The sequence below is a fragment of the Dermacentor albipictus genome, chromosome 2, assembly GCF_038994185.2.
Source record: "Dermacentor albipictus isolate Rhodes 1998 colony chromosome 2, USDA_Dalb.pri_finalv2, whole genome shotgun sequence".
In the NCBI taxonomy this organism is placed as follows: domain Eukaryota; kingdom Metazoa; phylum Arthropoda; class Arachnida; order Ixodida; family Ixodidae; genus Dermacentor; species Dermacentor albipictus.
Window position 1 is genome coordinate 79,209,818 of NC_091822.1, and position 22,110 is coordinate 79,231,927.

The 22,110-nt window shown below is 45.7% G+C and overlaps 1 protein-coding gene across 1 annotated transcript; it reads left to right on the plus strand.

Moving 5' to 3' along the window:
• The first annotated feature begins 465 nt into the window (after positions 1-465).
• LOC139055965 (uncharacterized) lies at positions 466-6,992 on the plus strand. The gene is made up of 3 exons (XM_070533680.1): positions 466-562; positions 1,294-1,326; positions 6,040-6,992. The coding sequence occupies exons 1-3, from the start codon at positions 520-522 to the stop codon at positions 6,966-6,968; spliced, it is 1,005 nt and encodes a 334-aa protein (XP_070389781.1). The 5' UTR covers positions 466-519; the 3' UTR covers positions 6,969-6,992.
• Positions 6,993-22,110: the final 15,118 nt, after the last annotated feature.

Genomic DNA, 22,110 nt, shown 5'->3' on the forward strand with positions numbered 1-22,110 from the left:
CATAAATAACACCGCACACATGCTGTAGAACAGGATACAGCACAAGGGTACGCATCAGTAGAAATAACAAGCTCTAAGGAGGTGTCAAACTCGCATTATTTTTTCTTTCTTTTTGTAAAGCCTGCCGTTCGCCATTGTTTTCTTCTCCAGATGATAACACATGTTTCTTCACAAGAGAGCCAGGGACATCCTCTGGCTGCCAATGCACAATTCACTTTTCAGACATTGATGTGAATATTTTCAGCAGCTATTGGTTCACAAGGTCGACAGGTATAAGCTCTCTTGGAGTCAACATTTGGGTGTTCGCAAATAAAAAAACAAATCGCTTGTAAGCAGCACAGTTGTTTCGTTCTTATTTTAGCGTTTCTCTCAAGGTTGTAACAAACAATGGGATGCAACCAAGGATTGGTCGAAGGGCTTTGACAAACATGGGCAGAACAGCCTTTCCGCTATGATGTATAAAAGACTGCCAAACAAGGATGCCGATCAGATCGAGTAGTGCATTGGAAGGGCAGCACCATGAGGTCTCTAAGCCACATCGCTCTGTTTGTTGGCCTTCTGGGTAAGCTTCCCGATGTTTTGGAACATTCTTAGCTCGGTATATCAACGCGTCTGATGGCTGCCTAAATACCAGAGGCACGCAATTGCACTAATAGCGCTACCTTTCGTTATTTAATTATTTCAAGCAAAATCACAAAATCAAAAAAGGCTATCTTACGATTAGCAAATTCTTTATGGGCCGTAGTCATCCCCCTCAGAAGATGTTGAAAGATAATTAATACTGCATACGTTACCAATGGCCCTTCCAATCTTCCGCTTAGACTGCTTTAGACAACAAAACGTGATCTCAATATCTTTCTTGTGTTGGTGTTAATCCAAAACTCCCGATTTCGCAAAGCTATCAATTTACTCAGCAACTATGTGCAACGTCTGTAGTATGTACTTGGGGGGGAATACTTCACCTGGCTAAAACCACTGCCGAAATGATTTCGCTCCGTCATTAGTTTCACTGTATAATGTAAGAACAAAAAGCAACAAGCAACAATAGTTTCCGCACACCTAATTAGAATTTCGAAACATCCTAGTATACAAAAAAACCCTGCGATGCTATGGAAACATTTTCTCCAATGGCTATACATAAAGGAGGCTATAGAAGTTTTGTCTGAAGAATATACGCATTCGTTAGAATACAGTTTGTTGCAGAAATGGTCTAATGTGAAATATACACGAAATTGAGCTAAGTGGAATCCATCACTTTTACAGAATGATAAAGTAGATCTTTCTTTCTTCCAGCATGTTATGGAGTTGGGACCTCCCATGCTTTCAGTAAGTATACACTAATACTTATAAAAAAGTTGTAAAGGCATTCAACGTCTAGTTGATGTCTACGAACGATAATCTCTTGCTGATGGAGTTGGAGGCGAGAATATGGCTGAGTCATTGCGCACGCATTCTGTCGTTCCCCCTGTCGCGTGATGCGAGCGGGACTGCCTAAATATTCTGACTGGACTTTCGTCGGACTCGGCCAACAATTTTAGGCTGCACATACAGACACGAGGCATGTTTTCAGACTTTACTACTTGCGGAACTGAACAATATCTTTAGACTGAATATGCCCGCAAGAATGGCCAATATTTTAGGACTTCACGGCTCTCATGATTGCTATACATTTTTAGGCTGTACTGCGCCCGTAATTTGCCAGCGAAATAATCTAAAAACAGATTCCCGATACGGATTAATGGGGGTAACTCACCACCGAAGACACTGTGTTCAAAAACAAAATATACGTGCGCACTTTCTGCTGCAACGACCACAAGTTTCGCAGCGACCATTAAAAGCAAACGCCTCTTTTCACAATTGAACAGCATATATTGATATATAGTGAACCTACTTTATTTAGAGCAGGTTAGCACAGACTAAACAATAAAAATGAGGCATGTTACGATCGCAATATCCTTATGTCAATGACCATCGCAAAAAACGGGCACCCTAAGCCCGCCCTTTAATGCTGTGCTGTCTGTTTTCCGTACGGAGCCCTATAACTTACAGTCAGCAGTGTGTTATAGGCTAGGAGTTCATCCATTCTAATTTGGTTCAGGTTTGAAGAGCACCCGTAATAAAAACAAAATGTATCCTTTTAGGTATATCTGCGACCGAACCAATGCTGGCATGTTTTCAAACCGAGCGTTGTGACCACTACGTTCCACTATTTAGTCATATAATTTAAATTAAAAAGTGGCTTGTACAGTGAAGACCATAATGGGAGCTAACTAATGACATCTGCAGTTACGGGAACAATCACACAGGCACAATGACACGCGTGAAAAGTACAGCATCAAATACTGCGCTAATCCTCTCAGGAATAACTATCATGTTTATACGCTTACAGATGACTGAACGAGAGGGAAAGCTAGGAACCTCCTTATAATGCAGTAACAGTGTGGTTGGAAGTTGGTTTGGTAATATACATCCCTCAGGTGGTGAGGATTTCAGGGATTTCGATTCAAGGATATGAGAAGACGGCATTTGCATTGCTACCATTCAGCATGTGTTTAGCGCCACAGTTTACACCTCGGCTCTTATACAAAGTGATTTTTTGTTAATTTCACCTTACGGTGGCAATATTGCTTTTTCATTGCATTTCCTCTATTAAAATTTTATGTGCAGAGCATCCCACATAACTTTAACCAAGAATTTAAAAGCCAAAGCCGCGTCGGAAGCGAATTGAAACGAACGCATACTATTCGCAATAGCCTATAGTAGTCATTTAGACATTTTTTTTTGTTTTCCCCATAACTCAATAATTAAACAAGTTTAATTACCCAACTTTTAATTAGTGACTGAAGACCCGAAGTATAATATTCAAATTTGTGGAGCACCTTCAGAAACCACCGATCGAGTTGTTTGCTATACTATATGTCTCGCGTAGTCCTTTCTTCCGGGTCGCAAAGAAAGCCCGCGAAATATAAAAAAAGCCACGTGATGGAGCGTTTGCGCGGTGGTATCATGCTGCTCTCAAGCGTGCTTTTAGTGACCAAGGTCGGTTCCCGTCGGACGACGACGAAAATGCATGATGCTGGCCGAGCGCTGCCGATGAGATGAAGAACGCCCTGCCTCTTCGTCACGATGCAGCCGACGTTATTCACCCAACGCACACCTGAGAGCAGCACAATACCACCGCGCGAACGCTCCGTCACGTGGATTTTTCATATTTCACGGGCTTTCTTTGCAACCCGAAAAAAAGGACTACGTCAGACGTATCGTAAAGGAAACAACTCGATTAAAAGTTTGGTTAAAAAACTTAATAAATAGATAGGTCTTTCTTTGCAATCTTTTCTTGCAAATCTTTTCTTCGCAACTTTTCTTTGCAAATTGCTTTGCAATATGCTTGTATTTCTGTGTTCGCAGAAATACAAGCATAATGCACCTGTATATTCCTACCGTCTCATAGATACAACGACGCTAGCCTATTTTCGCTCTCTTATTCGGGAAAAAAACTGGGAATCTGAACTAAGTGAAAGTGACCCAAATAAGGCATACAATTCATTTTTCGATAATTTAATCACTTGCTTCGACATAGCCTTCCCACAACATAGTGCTACAAAACGACCCAAAAAAATTAGAAAGCCGTGGATAGATGTAGTGCTTTTTACAAAAATCAAAAACAAAAATAAAATGTACCATACATTCCTTAGAACTAGAGACATGAATGAATTAGCCAAATTTAAGGAGTACCGTAACCAAGTAAATTCAGAATTAAAAAAGGCAAAAGAAAAAATATTATGAGAAGGTGTTCTCGCGCATATATACGAATCCAAGAAAAGTTTGGCTGGAAATTAAGAAAATATCTGGAGGAAAGGCTAGCCCTCAAGACCTACAAATAGCTTCGGTTAACGGCACTCTTTCGGGTGAAGAAGCCGTCTCTATCCTAAACACTCACTTTGTTCAATGCTGCAGCAACATTTCTGCAGCAGATCCAGAAGAGATAGGGCATACTGTGAAACCGTCTCTGCAAAATTCTTTAATGCTATTTCCGGTGACACCAACCGAAGTAGAGAGCGTGATCAAAAACTTTAAGTCCAACAGTGCTGCAGGTTTCGACGGTATCATGGCATCTCCTATAAAATATTTGTCTGACATCATCTCTAATGTATTAGCTCATATTAATAATAAAATGTTTGAGTCCGGAATTTTTCCTAGCAATTTTAAAGTAGCCAGAGTCTGCCCGGTTGATAAAGGCGGTGCTGATCATAGTGTAAACAACCTTCGACCCATATCTATACTACCTCTTTTTTCAAAACTTTTTGAAACTGTTCTAAACACTCGACTAGAAGGTTTCTTAAGGAAATATTCTACTATTAGTACGGCGCAGTACGGATTTCAAAAAAATAAATCATGTGAGGATGCGCTCCTAAATATAAAACATCAAATACTGCAAAATATAGAAAACCGTTTATATACAGTAGGCTTATTTCTGGACCTACGTAAGGCTTTTGACAGCGTAAATCATGGTATACTTCTGTGAAAACTTTATGACTACGGTATACGTGGTACAGCATTAGAGTTAATGAGAAGCTACTTAACGGATCGTTACGAGTTTGTTTCATATAATCAGGCCACTTCCTCACTTCTCAATATACAGAATGGCGTGCCACAGGGATCCATACTTGGCCCTATATTATTTAATCTATATATCAATGACCTTCCTAACATTTCTTCCTCACCTAATATCATCACGTACGCAGACGATACTAATCTTTTCTTTGCAAATTCTTCCTTGCAATGCATACAAAAAGAAATAAATGATTCTTTAAATTTATTATCTGAGTGGCTGTACATCACAAACTACAATTGAATGTCAATAAAACCAAATATATAATATTTAGACCGATAAACAAGTCATTGTCTGTTAATATAACTGTTCTATTTCAAGCAAAGAGGCTAGAGCAAGTAACAACGCAAACGTTTTTGGGGGTATGGTTCCAAGAAAACCTCTCCTGGGATAATCATGTCAATAAGCTTTGCAATGATCTTAGCAAAGTAGTAGGCTGTATGTATAAAATAGGTGATTTAATACCTTTATGGCTAAAGAAATCAATATACTTCGCCCTTTTTTTCTCGAAGCTAACTTATTGTGTCTTGATCTGGGGAACAACTACAACAAAAAACTATGATAAGTTATTAAGCTTGCAAAAACGAGTAGTCCGAATTTTTGAAAACTACCATGGTAGGCCGCGTGACTTACCCACACATAATCTCTTCGACAAACATTTAATGATCCGAGCAAATCAAGTATTTTATTATAGATTACTCTTACATATAAAAAAACACAGGCTCCATGTTGTCAGCATACCCACTTCTTTTCGATACCCATTACGTTATCAAATCAAGAAAATACCATTCACGCGTACTAACTACGGACGTCAGGATATAAACTATCAAATACCTAGGCTACAAAACATTGTTGAGCAAAAAATTGATTTCTGTGCGCCTAATTTTAAGCAATGTATAAAAAACCTACTCATACAATATCAAATCAATTACACATAAATTGCTCTCGCACTACATTTTTTAATAATGCACTATATATGTATTCCTTAATCTGCGCGGTAATGTGATTGCACAAACAAAAACTGAAGCATAAATGTCTTTTACACATAGTCATTGTATAATGTACACATTATCTTGTTTATTTGTCTTTTGTACATCGTACTTGCTTGTTTTCCTGTTATATTTGCCTGTTTGTTTGTACATCGGATCATCATGTAAGCCGAGCGCACTTAGGAGCAAGAGCCCCTGTCAGGCCGAATGGCCTTTAGGTCTTGTTTTTTCTTTCTGTAATGAAGAAAGGAAATAAACTTCAAACTTCAAACTTCAAAAAAAAAAATCGCGCAGTTACTATAGGCTCTTCGAATAGTATGCGTTCGGTTCAATTCGCTTCTGATGCGTCTTTTATTTTTAAATTCTTGGCTCAAGTTATATGGGGCACCCTGTATACCCATATCTGTGTATTCATATATTTCTATCTGTTTTTTTCAGGAAAGGGTGGTTTTGGAAGCAGTACCTCTGGCTCTGACAGTGGACTGGGAGGTGGATTCTCGGGAGGATTCGGTGGACGAAGCTTGTTGGGTAGCGGAGGTACCTTCGGCAGTGGCTTTGGTGGTAGCTATGGCAGCGGCTATGATGGCGGGTACAGCGGAAGTGGCCTAGGCGGATTTGGTGGCGGCTTCGGCGCAAATGGTTTCAGCGGAGGTTACGGAAGTGGATTAGGCGGATATGGCAGTAGATACGGAGGTAGTGGCTTCGGCGGCGGCGACTACGATGAGGAAGAAGGATATAACCAAGGTATTTTTGGCGGACGCGTACGCCGCCTGTTTGGCGGTAGCTCCAGGAGACGTAGTTCCCGCGGCGGGCTTGGCCTCGGAAGTTACGGCAGCGACGAAGAGGGAGGTCTGTTTAGTGGTGGCCTCGGTGGCCTGGGCAGCTCTCTCGGGGGTATGTATGGCATAGGCAGCGGTGGTAACTCCAACAGTCTACTAAGGCGCTTGTTGCGGCGCCTGCGAAGGCGAGGAAACCGGGGCTCCTATGGCGCTAGCTTTGGCTATGGAGGCTTGGGCAGCGGCTCTTCCTTGAGTTCTGGCTTGGGAGGAGGTCTGGGTCGACTTGGTGGCAGCTACGGAAGCCGATATGGAAGCAGCGGACTCGGCGGAGGACTGGGAAGTGGGCTTTTCGGTGGTGGCGGATTATTCGGACGCTCGGGAAGTCGCTTGTCTGGACGTGGTCGATATGGTCGTGGCTGTGGTAGTAGGCTGTTAGGAGGAGGACTTGGAAGCAGCGGATACGGCGGAGGATTTGGAAGCAGCGGATACGACGGAGGATTTGGAAGCAGCGGATACGGAGGAGGCTACAGCAGCGGCAGTGGGTGGGGCGGTAGTTTCGGCGATGGCTGGCAGCAGCGGTACCAGTAATAAATGTAAACTTTGGACATGTGATTGCGAGTCATTGTCACTTGGCTTAAGCGAGCGTTTGAACATTCTGCCATCTACCAGCTGTCTCGATTGTGCATGCTCTCTTATTTCTCCAAATAATAAACACCCTAGCGTTTTCAAAGACGCAACAGCCACCTTCACATGCTGCGGCATTTTTATTGTTCGCACGTACACCTGCAGCGGGAAAGGACCAGCACAACGGACCCATTAGCGGAAAGGCGAACTCACGACACGCGGCGCTATTGAACCCGAGGACACTACTAATGCGAGTGCTGGGCACCATCCATGTTCTAAAGAGGGGCTGACAGACAGAAAGCACTCAATTCAGGATAGCATGCATAAGATAATAAACATACGGGCATCAGGATAGGCTGTACTTACTGCCGCGAATACCCGACTTTAAAACATGGATCGGGCCAGGCACTCTCGTTACTGGTTATTGGCGTGTTCGGGAAGAAGGGCACCGCGTGTGACACGTCGGAATTCGTGGTCCTTGGTAACTAGTGCTCTTACAAACAATCTGCTTTTACGAACACTTCTTACAGAAGAGCGGTTTTACTAAAGACAAGGTCTTTCTTAGCCATTGAACACCACTTTTTCCGTTTCCGGTAAGTCACTAGCCTCTTATCATGGGGCGATCTCGGCGAAGGAGCACCCTCAAAATGTGGCCTGGTATATGCCCGTGGAACAATATATATATATATATATATATATATATATATATATATATATATATATATATATATATATATATATATATATATATATATATATATATATATATATATAGAGAGAGAGAGAGAGAGAGAGAGAGAGAGAGAGAGAGAGTAGTTCCACGGGCACATACCGGCCCACATCTTTAGGCTGCTCCTCCTCCGATATCGGCCCGTGATAAGAGGCCAGTGACGTATCCGAATATACAAACAAGGTTCTCGACTATGGCAACAATGATGCCTTTACGTAGCATGCGTACATTTACTGACCTAGCTGCCGTTACCCAAAAAAGATCATGTGCACATCACAACTGCGGCAGAAGGGATGTTCCACATCCGCCGGGAAGGTTTGTGAGTGGTGGCGCTGGCTAACACTACTAGAGTTCTCGTAGTAATGCATAAATACCCCGGAAACAAGGAATCGTTCCCCACCTGCGGCACGTTGCATTTCATCCACTTTTAAGTCAATTACTTTATCATTTTTTTAATTTAAATATAAAGTACGAATAATTCCTCTGTGTTGTACTTGGTATCTTTGGACGTTATATATATATATATATATCTTATGAGGTCAACATTGTCCGACTGCAGGATTTGTACAGCGGACCTCCTGCACAGCAACCTGACTAGCTAAAAATTAACCATGGGCTCTAGCTCCAGCAGGTGCAATAGAACGTCCATAAAAATATTTCCAAGCCAGCGCGTTGAGGCGCTTGGCCATTCCTTACCAATATTCATTACATGGAAGCTCTGTCGCTTTCGTCGATAATTACAAAGAAAACTGCCGATTTCCGTAAGTTTTAATACGTTTTCTGAAGAACATGACTCACATTATCTGTAGGTTTCCCCCTTTCATCACAACATGAACATCAGGCGGTGAAATATATCCAGGCGTGTTCATGTTCCAATTGCACAGACTACTTCACAGACGCAGCTGTATTCCAAGACCTTAATTTAGAGAGCTTCGCTTGCTGGAACTAATTGTAACGCAGCTATGCAGGCCCTGCCAGCTTGAGTCATGGTTTTCATATACTTAGTAGCCATCGTAATACCTATCGGTGCAAATTTTTTTTTTTTTTTTTGCAGCGAAGCACGACGTTCCTCACAGCGCTCATATATGACTCTGCATTTTAACTGTCAGAGCGCCAGCCGAGAAGCTCCAGCAAAAACGGTATTCCCACTGAGTCAAGGTGGGCCCGCATACATATCAGCATCACTCCTAAGGTTGCGTGTATCGCACACACTGCCGCTCAACGGCACGGAAGCCCAGACGCGACGCTAAAGAAACAGGAGGTGGAGAGAGATTTACCAAGAACAAGCTTGCGTTGAATGGGAAGGGATAAGGAGCGGCCAACTCACTGGTACCAACAAGGAACTGAGACAGGCCTGCCCTCCATCCTCGCTGTTTTTTGCGATGTATACGGTAAGGATGGAAACGGCGCTAGAGGGAAGCAATATTGCGTGTCATATCTCATACAAAGAGGCGCGTGCAGCAGTAGAGCAGCAGCTTATACGCTTGTTTAATGCTCATATGACATTGTGTTGCTAGGTAACAAGCACACTATTATGCAACGGCTAGCTAGCATCTTTGGAAAGAAGGCGAGAATTTAGATCTGAAACTTAGCGTGAAAAATCAGTTGGCATGGTATTCACTAAAAACACTGAACAGACAGCATCAAATACAACGAATAAACGAATATAAATACCTAGTTATGTGGCTAACGAAGGATATATATATATATATATATATATATATAATGGCACGAGCTAGTTACGCGAGCTGTCGAGGAAGAAGAAGTGTGCGTGGTAGCTGCTGCGAAAACAAACTGTAAACGGCCGTTCGCTTAGAACTGTCTGACTGGCTTTTCCTCTCGTGACAAACTGGTGGAGGTGCTGGGTACGCATCCATCGTATGCCTACGGGTCCTCAACCAGAAGCTACCGACGCCAGTACCTCGGGGACGGCAGAAATCTATCGAAGCAGCCGTCGCCTCCAAGGTCTTCCACCGCAATACAGCCCCCTGGCAAGCTCCGTGAGGAAGATGTCAACAACTACCGCAAGCCAAACCGAGGGGATGCCAAATGCTGCCGTACCATGCATTCTCAACGCGCCTCGCACGCCTAACCCGTTCCATGGCGACGCCTTTGAGGACGTTGAAGACTGGTTGGACCATTTCAACCGGGTCGCCGCCTTTAACCACTGGGACGATCGCCGTAAGTTGAAGAACGTCTACTTTTCCCTTTTAGACGCGGCGAGAGTATGGTACGAGAACCACGAAGCCTCATTTACCAGCTGGCAGGAGTTTTACCGACTGCTTTGCGAAGCCTTCAGCACTCCCGAAAGGAAAGAAAGAGCCGAACAGGCACTGTCTTCGAGGTTCCAAATGCCAAACGAAACCGTCGCCATGTTCGTCGAAGACATGACGCGATTGTTCCGTCGGGCCGATCCACTAATGCCAGAAGACAAGAAGGTGCGTCTGTTAATGCGAGGCGTAAAAGAACAGCTTTTCGCGGGCCTCGTGCGCAATCCTCCTACAACAGTCTCTCAGTTCATTCGTGAGGCAACAGTCATGGAACGTATGCTTCGGCAGCGGCTCTCGCAGTATGAACGCCAGACCACCATGACTGCTGCATGCTCTCTCGTACCTGCAAATGATGACAGGGAGTCCCTTACCGAGCTAATACGACAAATCGTTTGAGAAGAACTGCAGAAGTCCTATGCATCAGCTCCGGCACCTCCCAGTGCCGCGGTTCTTACGGATGTCATTCGGGAAGAAATCGGCAAAGTGTTTCATCCCTCGCCGCCAACACGACCCGAACCTCCCACGTTCTCGTACGCGGATGCTCTTCGGGCTTCCGCGCCGTCGACGGGCCGTTTTTCGCAGCCGCCTGCTGGGATTTCTCGACGCTCCCCAAGTCCGATCCACCGCACGAACCCGCAAGCACCTTTTCATCCTGGTCCGCGCAAATCTACAGTATGGCGCGCCCCCGACAACAGTCCGTTGTGCTATCACTGCGGGGAGGCTGGTCACATGTATCGCGACTGCCAGTACCGACGGATTGGTCTGCGGGGATACCATCCGGACGCCCGTTGCCCGCGCTATGGCGAACGCCCGCACGACATCGAGCAATACCTAGAAAGTAACCGGCTTCCTCCTGCCCAACAGCGAAGACAGTCACGGTCGCCTTCACCTCGTCGGTACGCGTCACCAAACCGTGCTCGACCCGCCTTTGATTCCGCTGGAGTCAACGGTGGAAGCCCGCGCCGGGGAAACTGAAAACGGCGACCTCCGGGGGTGAGGCCGCTGTCATGCGAACCGTCAAATATCCTCCGCCGACGCCATCCCCTCGCGACGTACCGCTGACGCCTTCATTCGAAACTGCAAAAAGAACTTCTGCTGTTATTACTGCTTCAATCGACGGTTATCCGGTAACTGCACTTGTCGATACGGGAGCTGACTACTCGGTTATGAGTGCCTCACTGGCCACTCGGCTACGCAAGGTGCTGACAGCGTGGGACGGCCCACATCTGATTACGGCCGGAGGACACCTCGTGTCACCCATTGGACGATGCACCGCCCGACTTGCAATTTCTACTTCGACTTTCGTAGCGTCTTTCCTTGTGCTGCCCAAGTGTTCTCGACTAGTTATACTGGGCATGGATTTTCTCCAGGAGTATGGGGCGATCATTAACCTTCGTGACTTGTTCGTGACTTTTTCTAACTACGTTTCTTCGGATTCGAGTGTGGAGGATGAACATCACCGCGCGGCTTTACGCGTGGTCGATGACTGCGTGACGTTACCGCCTCGAAGTAGCATCTTCGTCCTCGTTGAATGCCCCCAAGAACAACTAGGAATAGGCATTGCCGAAGGTAACCTCGCCATATTGCTGGATCGCGAAGTCGGCGTCGCACGAGGTCTCGTAGAGCTCCAACATAGGCAAACCACGATTCTAGTTACCAACTTCAGTGGCGAATACAAGCACTTTGCGAGGCATACCACCATGGCCTACTTTGAAACGGTGGCCGATTCCAACGCCTGTGCTTCGGTAACGACAATCTCGATTCCGGAACCCAGCGATGTGGACTTGACCAGTCACATCAACGTCAACCCACAGCTAGACCAAAATGAGAAGCAGAGGCTCCTCACTCTGCTATCGTCATTTAGCGACTGTTTCGCCACCACGTCGAAGGTCAAACAGACTCCTTTAATCAAACACAGAATCATCACTGAACCGACCGTCCAACCTGTTCGCCAACACGCTTATCGCGTGTCGCAAAGAGAACAGGATGCTATTCGTCATCAAGTTAAACAAATGCTCGACGATGATGTCATTCAACCATCGACATGTCCTTGGTCTTCACCTGTTGTATTAGTTAAAAAGAAAGATGGTTCACTACGCTTCTGTGTCGATTACCGCAAACTGAACAAGGTCACGAAAAAAGACGTTTACCCACTTCCTCGAATTGACGACTCCTTGGATCGCCTGCGACATGCCCGTTACTTTTCTTCAATGGATCTGCGTAGTGGGTACTGGCAAATTGAAGTTGACGAACGGGACCAGGAAAAAACGGCGTTTATAACACCCGACGGTCTCTATCAATTTAAGGTCCTCCCTTTTGGATTGTGTTCCGCTCCGGCCACATTTCAACGCATGATGGACACAGTTTTATCTGACCTCAAGTGGAACTCGTGTTTAGTCTACTTAGACGATGTAGTTGTTTTTTCTACCACGTTTGAACAACACATCCAGCGGCTTGAGGCGGTTCTTCAAGCTATCCGCACCGCCGGCCTCTCCCTGAAGCCCGAAAAATGTCACTTTGGCTACGAGGAGCTCAAATTTCTAGGTCATATTGTCAGCAGCACCGGTGTGCGCCCTGACCCTGACAAAGCCATGGCAGTCGCTCTGTTCCCGATACCGAAGACAAAACACGATGTCCGCCGATTTTTAGAGCTTTGCGCGTATTACCGGCGTTTTGTACCCAATTTTTGTGAAATTGCCGAACCTTTGCAACGACTCATCAAGAACGACGTCACATTTGTTTGGGGCCCGGCACACTCCGACGCCTTCCACGACCTTCAGCAACGTCTCCAGACACCACCGATCCTTGGTCACTTTGACACCGAGGCTGACACAGAAGTGCATACTGATGCTAGTAACGTTGGTCTCGGAGCGACACTCGTACAGTTTCAAGCTGGTGTTGAGCGCGTTATTGCGTATGCCAGCCGAACCTTGTCTGCTGCTGAAAAAAACTACTCAGCAACTGAAAAAGAATGTCTGGCAGTCATATGGTCTCTCCAGAAGTTCCGCCCATACCTGTACGGACGCCCCTTCCGTGTCGTCAGCGACCACCACTCTCTCTGCTGGCTGGCGAATCTCAAAGATCCTTCAGGCCGTCTCGCAAGATGGAGCCTTCGGTTGCAGGAATTTGATGTGACCATCGTCTATAAGTCTGGCCAGAAACACACTGACGCCGACTGTCTCTCTCGCGCCCCCGTCGAACCCGCACCACTAGATACTGACGACGATTCGGGTTTTCTTTGTACTCTTCCGTCTTTAAACCTTGCTCAACAGCAACGCCAAGATTCCGAGCTCCAGCCCTTGATTGAATACCTTGAAGGAAGCCGCCCACAACCCCCACGGCAGTTCGCGCGTCACTTGTCATCTTTCTGCCTACGTGGCGACATCCTATACAAGCAGAACTTTCACCCTACGGCAACCGCTTTCCTGCTCGTTGTTCCCGCTACTCTCCGCGACGACGTTATGCGTGCATGCCACGGCGAACCAACGTCTGGGCATCTTGGTTTCACGCGTACTCTCGCGAGGATCAAGCAGAAGTACTATTGGCAAAAACTCACAAAAACCGTGAAGCAGTACGTCAGAAGTTGTCGAGATTGCCAGCGTCGCAAAGTTCCACCTCTGAAACCAGCCGGTCTGCTTCAGCCTGTCCGACCCCCTTGCTCACCTTTTGAACAAGTTGGGATGGATTTACTCGGCCCATTTCCCAAGTCTTCGGCTGATAACCGCTGGATCGTCGTCGCCACCGATTACCTCACTCGATACTGCGAAACACAAGCCGTTCAGCGAGCTACTGCTTCAGATGTTGCTAACTTCTTCATCAAAAATATCGTCCTTCGACATGGTGCTCCCGCTGTCGTCATCACAGACCGTGGTACGGCCTTCACTGCCCAGTTGGTCCGAAATATCCTGCAGCTGAGCGGGACAACGCACCGTACGGCAACTGCGTATCACCCGCAGACTAACGGTTTAACTGAGCGTCTCAACAAAACGATCGCGGATATGCTTTCCATGTATATTGCCACGGACCATAAAAATTGGGACGAACTGCTCCCGTATGTGACATTCGCGTACAACACTGCCCTACAAGAAACCACCGGGTTTCCTCCTTTTCGTCTGGTCTACGGACGCGACGTCACCACTATGCTCGACGTGATGCTCCTACCAACTTCGTCGCAACACACCGCACCAGATACAGACGCCTTTGTTCAGCGTGCCGAAGCAGCGCGGCACCTTGCGCGGGAACGAATTCTATCCCGACAACGTCAAGATGCTCGTCGATACAACCTATGTCATCGAGACGTCACATACAACCCGGGAGATCTTGTATGGGTTTGGACCCCTATACGTCAAAGAGGCCGGTCAGAAAAATTATTGCGCCGATACTTTGGAGCCTATATTGTTTTGCGTCGTCTAAGTCCTGTCAACTACGAAGTTATTCCAGCCGACAGTTCGCACCACTCCCGTAGACCACGTTCCTCTGACATTGTTCACGTTACCAGGATGAAGCCCTACCATTCGCGCTGACTCTCATCCACAAACTTTGTGATTCGGCCCCTGTCGTCTCGTCCGCTGTCTTTCTCATTTCTTTTATTTTTTTCCTTGTGGCATTTCACATCTCCCCAACTTTATTTATTTATTTTTTTGTTTTTTTTTGTTTTTTTTGGAGGGAGGGGTAATGGCACGAGCTAGTTACGCGAGCTGTCGAGGAAGAAGAAGTGTGCGTGGTAGCTGCTGCGAAAACAAACTGTAAACGGCCGTTCGCTTAGAACTGTCTGACTGGCTTTTCCTCTCGTGACAATATATATATATATATATATATATATATATATATATATATATATATATATATATATATATATATATATATATATATATATATATTTGTGTGTGTGTGTGAAAACGCAGGAAAAACAATAACAGCAAAGCGTAAGAGAAAAGAGAAATGCGGCAGCAATGAAACACATAGCGCTATAGGGATAAACAGGTACGAGGTGCTTTGTGGTATCTAGAAAGGTGTAATGGTTCGAGGACTATCATTTCGAAGTGCGGTTGTTTGCTTGAAGTAAGGGTACAATCAGGATTTGATGGCCACCAAAGGTCAGTGAGGCGCCTCGCAGCGGGCGTTTACGGGAAGAATACAAATTAAGCTGTGCAGGGTGATATGGGCTCAACAAGTTTTTAAGGGAGAGAAGCTCAGAGTAACACTGATTATAAAGAAAGACTGAGGCAGATGGAAGAAAGGAAATTGGCTGGGAGAGCTTTCAGGTATCGGTACAGGAAAAAGAATGATTAAAAATGCAGGGAAAGGACCAAGAAGTTTACCAGCAATTGTGCAGCCGGTATGGTGAACATGGAAAATAAGAACGTCAAGCGCAAAGTCAGAGAGGCTGATGTGATCTCATTGGTGGCGGTAATAGAGAAGACACCTACTATGACTAACTACTTAAGAGGAAAAAATAAAACCAGGGAAGAATAATTTATGGTAACTGGAAGGGAAGCTCATTACTTTTTCAAGCGAGATCAGGATGCCTTAGAACATGGACTTGCAAAACGAGATACAAGGAAGAAGAAGCATGTTCCTTCTGCAGTAAAACTAGGGAAACGATGGAGCCCGGATTATTTGAATGGCAAGATATATGCCGAGAGGCCGTGTTAGGCTCAACTTGCTTCCTAAAAGCCGTTAGTTTCAGCAAGAGCGGGGGGAAAGTAAACAGGCCACAGTAGATGTTAGTAAGGGGCGCTTGGAAGATTGGGGGTAGGAAAGTAGGGAAACGACAAATAATGGAGGCGTACACAAACAAGGTTCCCAATTTGGTCTCAGAAATGTTGGTAAAGAGAACTGATCATGTTTTTTTTCCTTCTGTTTTTTTTCTTTTCTTCAACATAGGTATGGCATTAGGCCATATAATAACAAAAGGTTGGAGGCGCAACCCACCAAAGAGGACTTCCGGCATCCATCCATCTATCCAGCTGAGGCTCAGCGACACCTTGAAAAACCCCGAAGTTCAAAAGCGCGAAGTTTACGCACCCATCGTGCCTGCCGTGAGCTTGCCGCAGTACAGCAACGCGAGGCCGACGCAAGGCGACAACGCCGGCAAGACCTTGAAGTTCGAGCGGATGCTGCTCACGGTGACCGTATGTTTCTATCCATGTGTGTCTGCGCCCGTCACCCCATGCGTGTTTACTTAGTCGGCCTATGTTTACTGCAAATCATGCTGCTGCTAAAACTACGAGCCCTACTTCGTGCATCATTCTAACTCATGGCTTTCGCATGTTAAGACGTACCACCAGATTCCTATCGAACCCACCGGCATACTCAAAACCACCATCACAACGCCCTTTGGCTTGTTTGAGTACCTGCAGATGCTTGTTGAACTCCGCAATTTTGGCTTAAAACTTCCAGCGGTTCATCACTGAGATCACGCGGGCCTTCCTACCATGTTCGCTGCCTTCATGATGCCCGCATCGCTAACCCTTTGCTTCAATATCATGAGCACCATATACGAGATTTGTTCTGACGGCTACAGCAGTACGACCTTGTGAACTCCTCCAGGTGTGTTTTCGGCACATCTGAGCTCTAGTTCTTGGGCCATCACATATCATCCCAGGGTATACGCCATCTCCCGACCCACGTCAAGACCACCCAGTATTTCTCCCAGCTTCCAACACTGCGCCAGTTACGCCAATTCTTGGGGCTTGTGAATTTTTCCAGGTGCTTTATACCAGACTATGCAGCGCTGTTTCGCCCACTCACCGACTTCCTTCGTTGAATCGCCGGCCCGTCCTCTGCCATTTCTTGATCAGGAGCCCAGGCCGCCATTACTGCTGCCAAGCAAGCAGTCGCGAACGCCATGCTTTTTTTCCATCCGCGGAGCAACGGTTGATGACGGATGCCTCAAGTGGTACTGTCAGCCTCCTTGGTGCCATCTTACAGCAGTGAAATAACTCCGAGGGGAGACCTTTGTTTTTCCACTCTCGGAAGCTGCCTCCTGCTGGGACCCGCTACAGCTTCTTCGGCCGAGAGCTGCAGCCCATCTACACTGTGCTACAGAACTTCCGGAATTTTCAGGACCGATGCCAGTTTTACATGCTTACCGATCATAAGCCACTGGCGTTTGATTATTGCACCAACTCATTGAAGTACGTGTCACGCGAACTCCACCATCTCCCTTATATTTCGAAATTTACAACCCACATCCGCCACGTGAAAGGTGCCTACAACACTGCCGCTGATGCCCTTTCTCGTGTAGCCGCGGTTGACACTCCATCTCCAACCCTCGACTGGGCCGCATTCTCCTCCGCACAGCAGAATGACCGAGAGCTCACCGCTGTCTCATCGCACCGCCATTCACTCCGACAAAGGCTTCTGCCCCATACATGCTCGCCTGAGCCCTTGTGGTGGTAATCGCACGTACAGCCTCATAACCCAATTCAAGTTTATTACTTCTGCCACAATGCGATGTTTCATGATAGGCGTTGACAAAGCTCAACCCTCTCAGAGGTTATAAAATATAGTGCACAACAACACCTCAAGCGAATACCCCTCCCTGTGTTTTCTGTGTACTACGCAGACAAAGAGCAGTGTGCACGCAAAATAACGTTCACCATCAACTCATCACTCTCGTGTTAGGCTAAACTTTGAAGAAATTAAGCTTTAGCAGTCAACATCATCGCTAATTATCGTCAATCAAAGCATCCAGGACGCAAAGCTTCGCTTACATCGATTTCCACAATGCGTGGAATCTGCATAACGTTTTGCACGAAAACTACTGTATAGACCTACACATATCTACACTGATGGATCGGTCCTGTCAAATAGCTCCGCTGCGGCAATCTTGATACCAGCGAAAGTTACAACCATAAAATTTAGGACGACTCACGCGACATCATCGACGCAAGCAGAGCTTGCAGTGCTCTTTACAGCCTTTTATTACATCTGTGATGAACCGCCACACAAGTAAATGGTCCTCTGCGATTCAAAGGCGGCACTGCAGTCCCTACTGTCACCTTTACGATGTGGACAGCACGATTAGCTAGTACTTCAGATTACAGAGAGAGAGAGAGAGAGAAAGCCAAGAAAAGGACGGGGAGGTTAACCAGAGATCTCCGGTTCACTACCCTGTACTGGGGGAGGGTTAAAGGGATGCACCATGTGAGTGATGCAGGCCAAAAAATACCTTTCCAATAGCCTCCAAGTCACTGCGGGATTATCGGCAATTAACGTGCTGATCAAGCTACCCCTTCAGCCCATACTGAGCCCACCATGTACCAATACCACTTTCTAGAACTGACGCAGCAAGAAAGCGCATGCTGCTTGCTCACCAGTGCACCACGTCTCAATGAGTCCCATTTCAGGAATTCCTGGCTATACTCCCTTAATCCCACATTAAGCCTTCGAGTCCCATCAAAGCTTCGCCGTGGAGACGCCACGCTTTTGCATCGACTGCGATTGGGCGCTGCGTTTACGAATAATAATATAAGAATGTAATAGGGAATATATTGCCCAAGTTCCTTGGTTTTTGTGCCTAAAAAGGGTTTGGTAGCAGAATTGTAGTGCAAATCTATCGAAGATATACTTATCGTGCACAAACGCTTCGAAAATAAACTGACAATATTGTTTATTCCAAGTCACAGCGTTATATGTGCACTTACATAAAACGCATTACAATATAATCTGATTGTTTGCAATATGAGCACCTAATGAGTAACCGCGTCCGGCACCGGAGAGAACAGCTACTTTTAGTGGCCTACTTAATTATCCGTTAACAATTCCCCTGAAAATTGACACGCTCAGAATACAACTAAATTATTGCACGTTAAGTGCGGCGCTCAAAGATCTAGTTTTGTGCTATGGTGTCACCTGTATTTGATAAAACATTTTCCTCACTTCGCATTAAAAAAAACACTGCCAAACTGGATTTCACGATATTGAACAGAACCTGGCAAAACATACGGAGCTTGAGCTGCGGCGTTTCGGTACCACGAGTAACATCTATGGGGAAAAAAAAAGTACTCTGTCTCGACGGTGTCACCTCGCAGTACTGGTAACCTGCAGCGCGTTTGCATAACCTGAAAGGCACGCACATATACGTACTATCCGCCGCTTAAGCCAGCTTGAAAATGTACATCATTTCAAAGGTGATGCGTCAGCAAATCCACAATGTATATAAATTAAACAATAGGACTTAAAATATGAGTTATTTACTTTATTCGCGCGCTCGTGGTGATGTACTACCTAAATCGGAAATTTATGGTTTCCGAAAATTAGTTTCACTTTTGCGTATTTGAATGGCAGCAGCTCTATTAGGTCAGGGTGAAGGGCAGCGAAATGAGCACTTACGCGCCTATAGATATGTAATGCCAGCAGCAGGATGACAGCTGTATGTATTATACAGTAAATAGGTGCAGCTGATATTTCAGTTCCGAATAACAATAAACAGATCATGCAATGCGTAAAACAGGCAACCCCCGGTATATTAGAATTAAAGTGGGTGTCATTGGAACGAAAATGCATTGAATGAAGAACGCATTGGCTACCCGTGCAGCAGTTCTATAAATTAAGCATAGGACACGGAGCATGTGTAAGCTGCACTAGAACTGCATCTTCAAACACTTCAGTAACTGCTGAGAAGCGCCCCGTGCATTGAATACAAGAATGCGCAATATGTGAACATAGCACTGAGCGTGCTCACCTGTCGGAATATGACAGCCCTTGCCAATGAGCATAGCGCGAGCCCTCATGCTTGCAGCGACCGCAGAGATCATAAGCGCTACTGCTAGCAACGGCTGCCCGCCCTGGTACCTTTATAGCTGCTGCAGTTCTAACATCGCCCAAGGTTACATATGCCTGGCTACAGAAGAACGTCCATAATAGGTCCCATCCTCCGTCGGCACTTCCTACTGTGCAAAGTGAGAACGTCAACACCTAGTTATATTAGCAGTTAAGCTGTTGAACTGATAAAGAGTATTTATTTACTGTACATAAACGCTGGACAGCTGTTCTGAAGCAATAGCATCTGCTCTGTGCCTTCGCTCGATAATATTGGCTTCTGCGCGTCAGAGGGGTTTGCTACAATCATGCGAAAAATGGGGTGTTATTATTGTCTTTTTCAAAGCGCAGAGAACGGATGCTGTCGGCTCCAGAACAGGCACAGTCGTTATACATGCTCGCTCTACCTTGTCATTACAAGTGCGGCCTCTACAAGCGACAAAATGCATAGAGCACAATTTGTACTCGAGCATCTGAGGCATTTCAATGCGCTCATGTGGTTCTGGAACCAAGCAATTCTTGAGCAGGGCGCTATTTCGGTTTAACAATAAACGACAATGGAAACTGACTCACAATTGAAACGCTGTATTTTTTATTCCAGTGCACCTGAGCGAATTGTCTTGCCTTTCTCTGGCCTCACTTTTGATAAGGTGCCCCTGAAGAATGAAAACATGTACGTGCATTTCTGAAGTCAGCGAAATTTGGAGCATGTCTTGTCGAGTTGTCCGTTTTCAGTAAGCAAAAAGACAATATCTGTCTTCGCTTTTGAAATGCCCCAACGTTGCAAAAGAGGTATGCGCGTAGTTCTGCTCCTTAACCAAGACAACAGTCGGACTCTGAAACACCGTGTCAAGGCATGGAAAAATTTGTGCCATTCTTTATTCTCTCTGTGAAATTAGTGTATGCGAAACTCGAATATATGACCCAGTAATTTTCGAGCACGCCGACATTAAGCGCTTAGGATAAAAAGAGATTCTCAAATGTGGGATAAGGTTCTTCATTCCTAATAAAGCAATTAGGCCCCCAGTAATGCTCATCCGGCCATGAGGATCCACACCAGCAATCACTCAATTTCTGCGGCACTTCGGAACACCTAGAGGATATATCGTATTGATTGTGGTTTCTCAACAGCATATCTTCAGTTTTATACGAACATCGAAGAAAAAATTGTGGAATTAGGAAACAGGAGAAAAAGCAAGATAAGAAAATACAGTGAGATCAGCCAATGCAAGTATCAGGTAATAGACCATCATTTGAAGGGGACAACATGTACTGGCTAATAGCCTGTGATGGAGTAAGGGTTAAAAAGAATAAAATTTGCTTAAAGGAAAAAAATACATGCAGAAAGAAATCACGCAATAACATCATGCTTTCAAAACATTCAAGGTTGGTCGCGCAATTTACAAGTTCTTAGGTATCTGAGTACCGAATTTAAGGTGCCGAGGATGGTCCAGACCCACGTCTTAGGACTTCTTCCTCAGTCAAGGGAGCGATCATCCGGTTTGTGAAGCATGGTTCCAAGCACTTTTTTGCAAAATTGCAACGGAGACAATCACAGAGGAGGTGCTTGATCGTTTCCTCGCCGCCGCAGTTGTCGCTAGCAGGGCTGTCGCTCTTTCTAATGTTGAAGGAATATGCTTTCATTAGTCTGACCCCAAGCGAGAGGCGGCGCAGAAGTTTTTCTTCCGCTCGTGGTATTCCTGGTGTAAGTGGATATTGCAGACGTGGGTCCAATCTGCAGAGATCTGCGTCAGTAAATTCTCTTATGTTTCGCAGTACCAGTGTAAGCTCAACCGTATTGCCGGCAGTGGCATTGGCATACAGAGCACACCGTCGTGGGTGGATCAGGGAGCGTCATCCACACTGTCGTTAGCAGAAATATTGCAGTGACCCTGTATCCACTGATAGTTGAATAGATTATATTCTGCCCCTTGTACATTGCGTCGTGGTGAAATAACCAGACTTGCTGCTCGTTCTGTCCATGAATGAACGGGGAAAGTAGACATTTTAGAGCTGCCTTCGAGAAACAAACAGCGGCCCATGACTGTGATGATTCGGGACCAATAAACCCCAGAGGACAACGAGCTCTACAGTCGTCGATGATGTGATGTGAAACGCCTTGAATTGGATGATAGATTACGCGACAAGTACCCCTGCTCCCGCTCAGCTTATGGAGGAAGCGGTATATACCCTTCGTTCAAACGTAAACGTTTTCATTTCTGATTTTTACTGCAGGAATAGAAAGATGGTTTGTTTGAGGGCGGAAGTCTTCATTTTCCTTTTCCCGCCGGGAATATCAAGTAGGAATGAAAGCGGGTGCAGGAGCGCAATCAGTGCA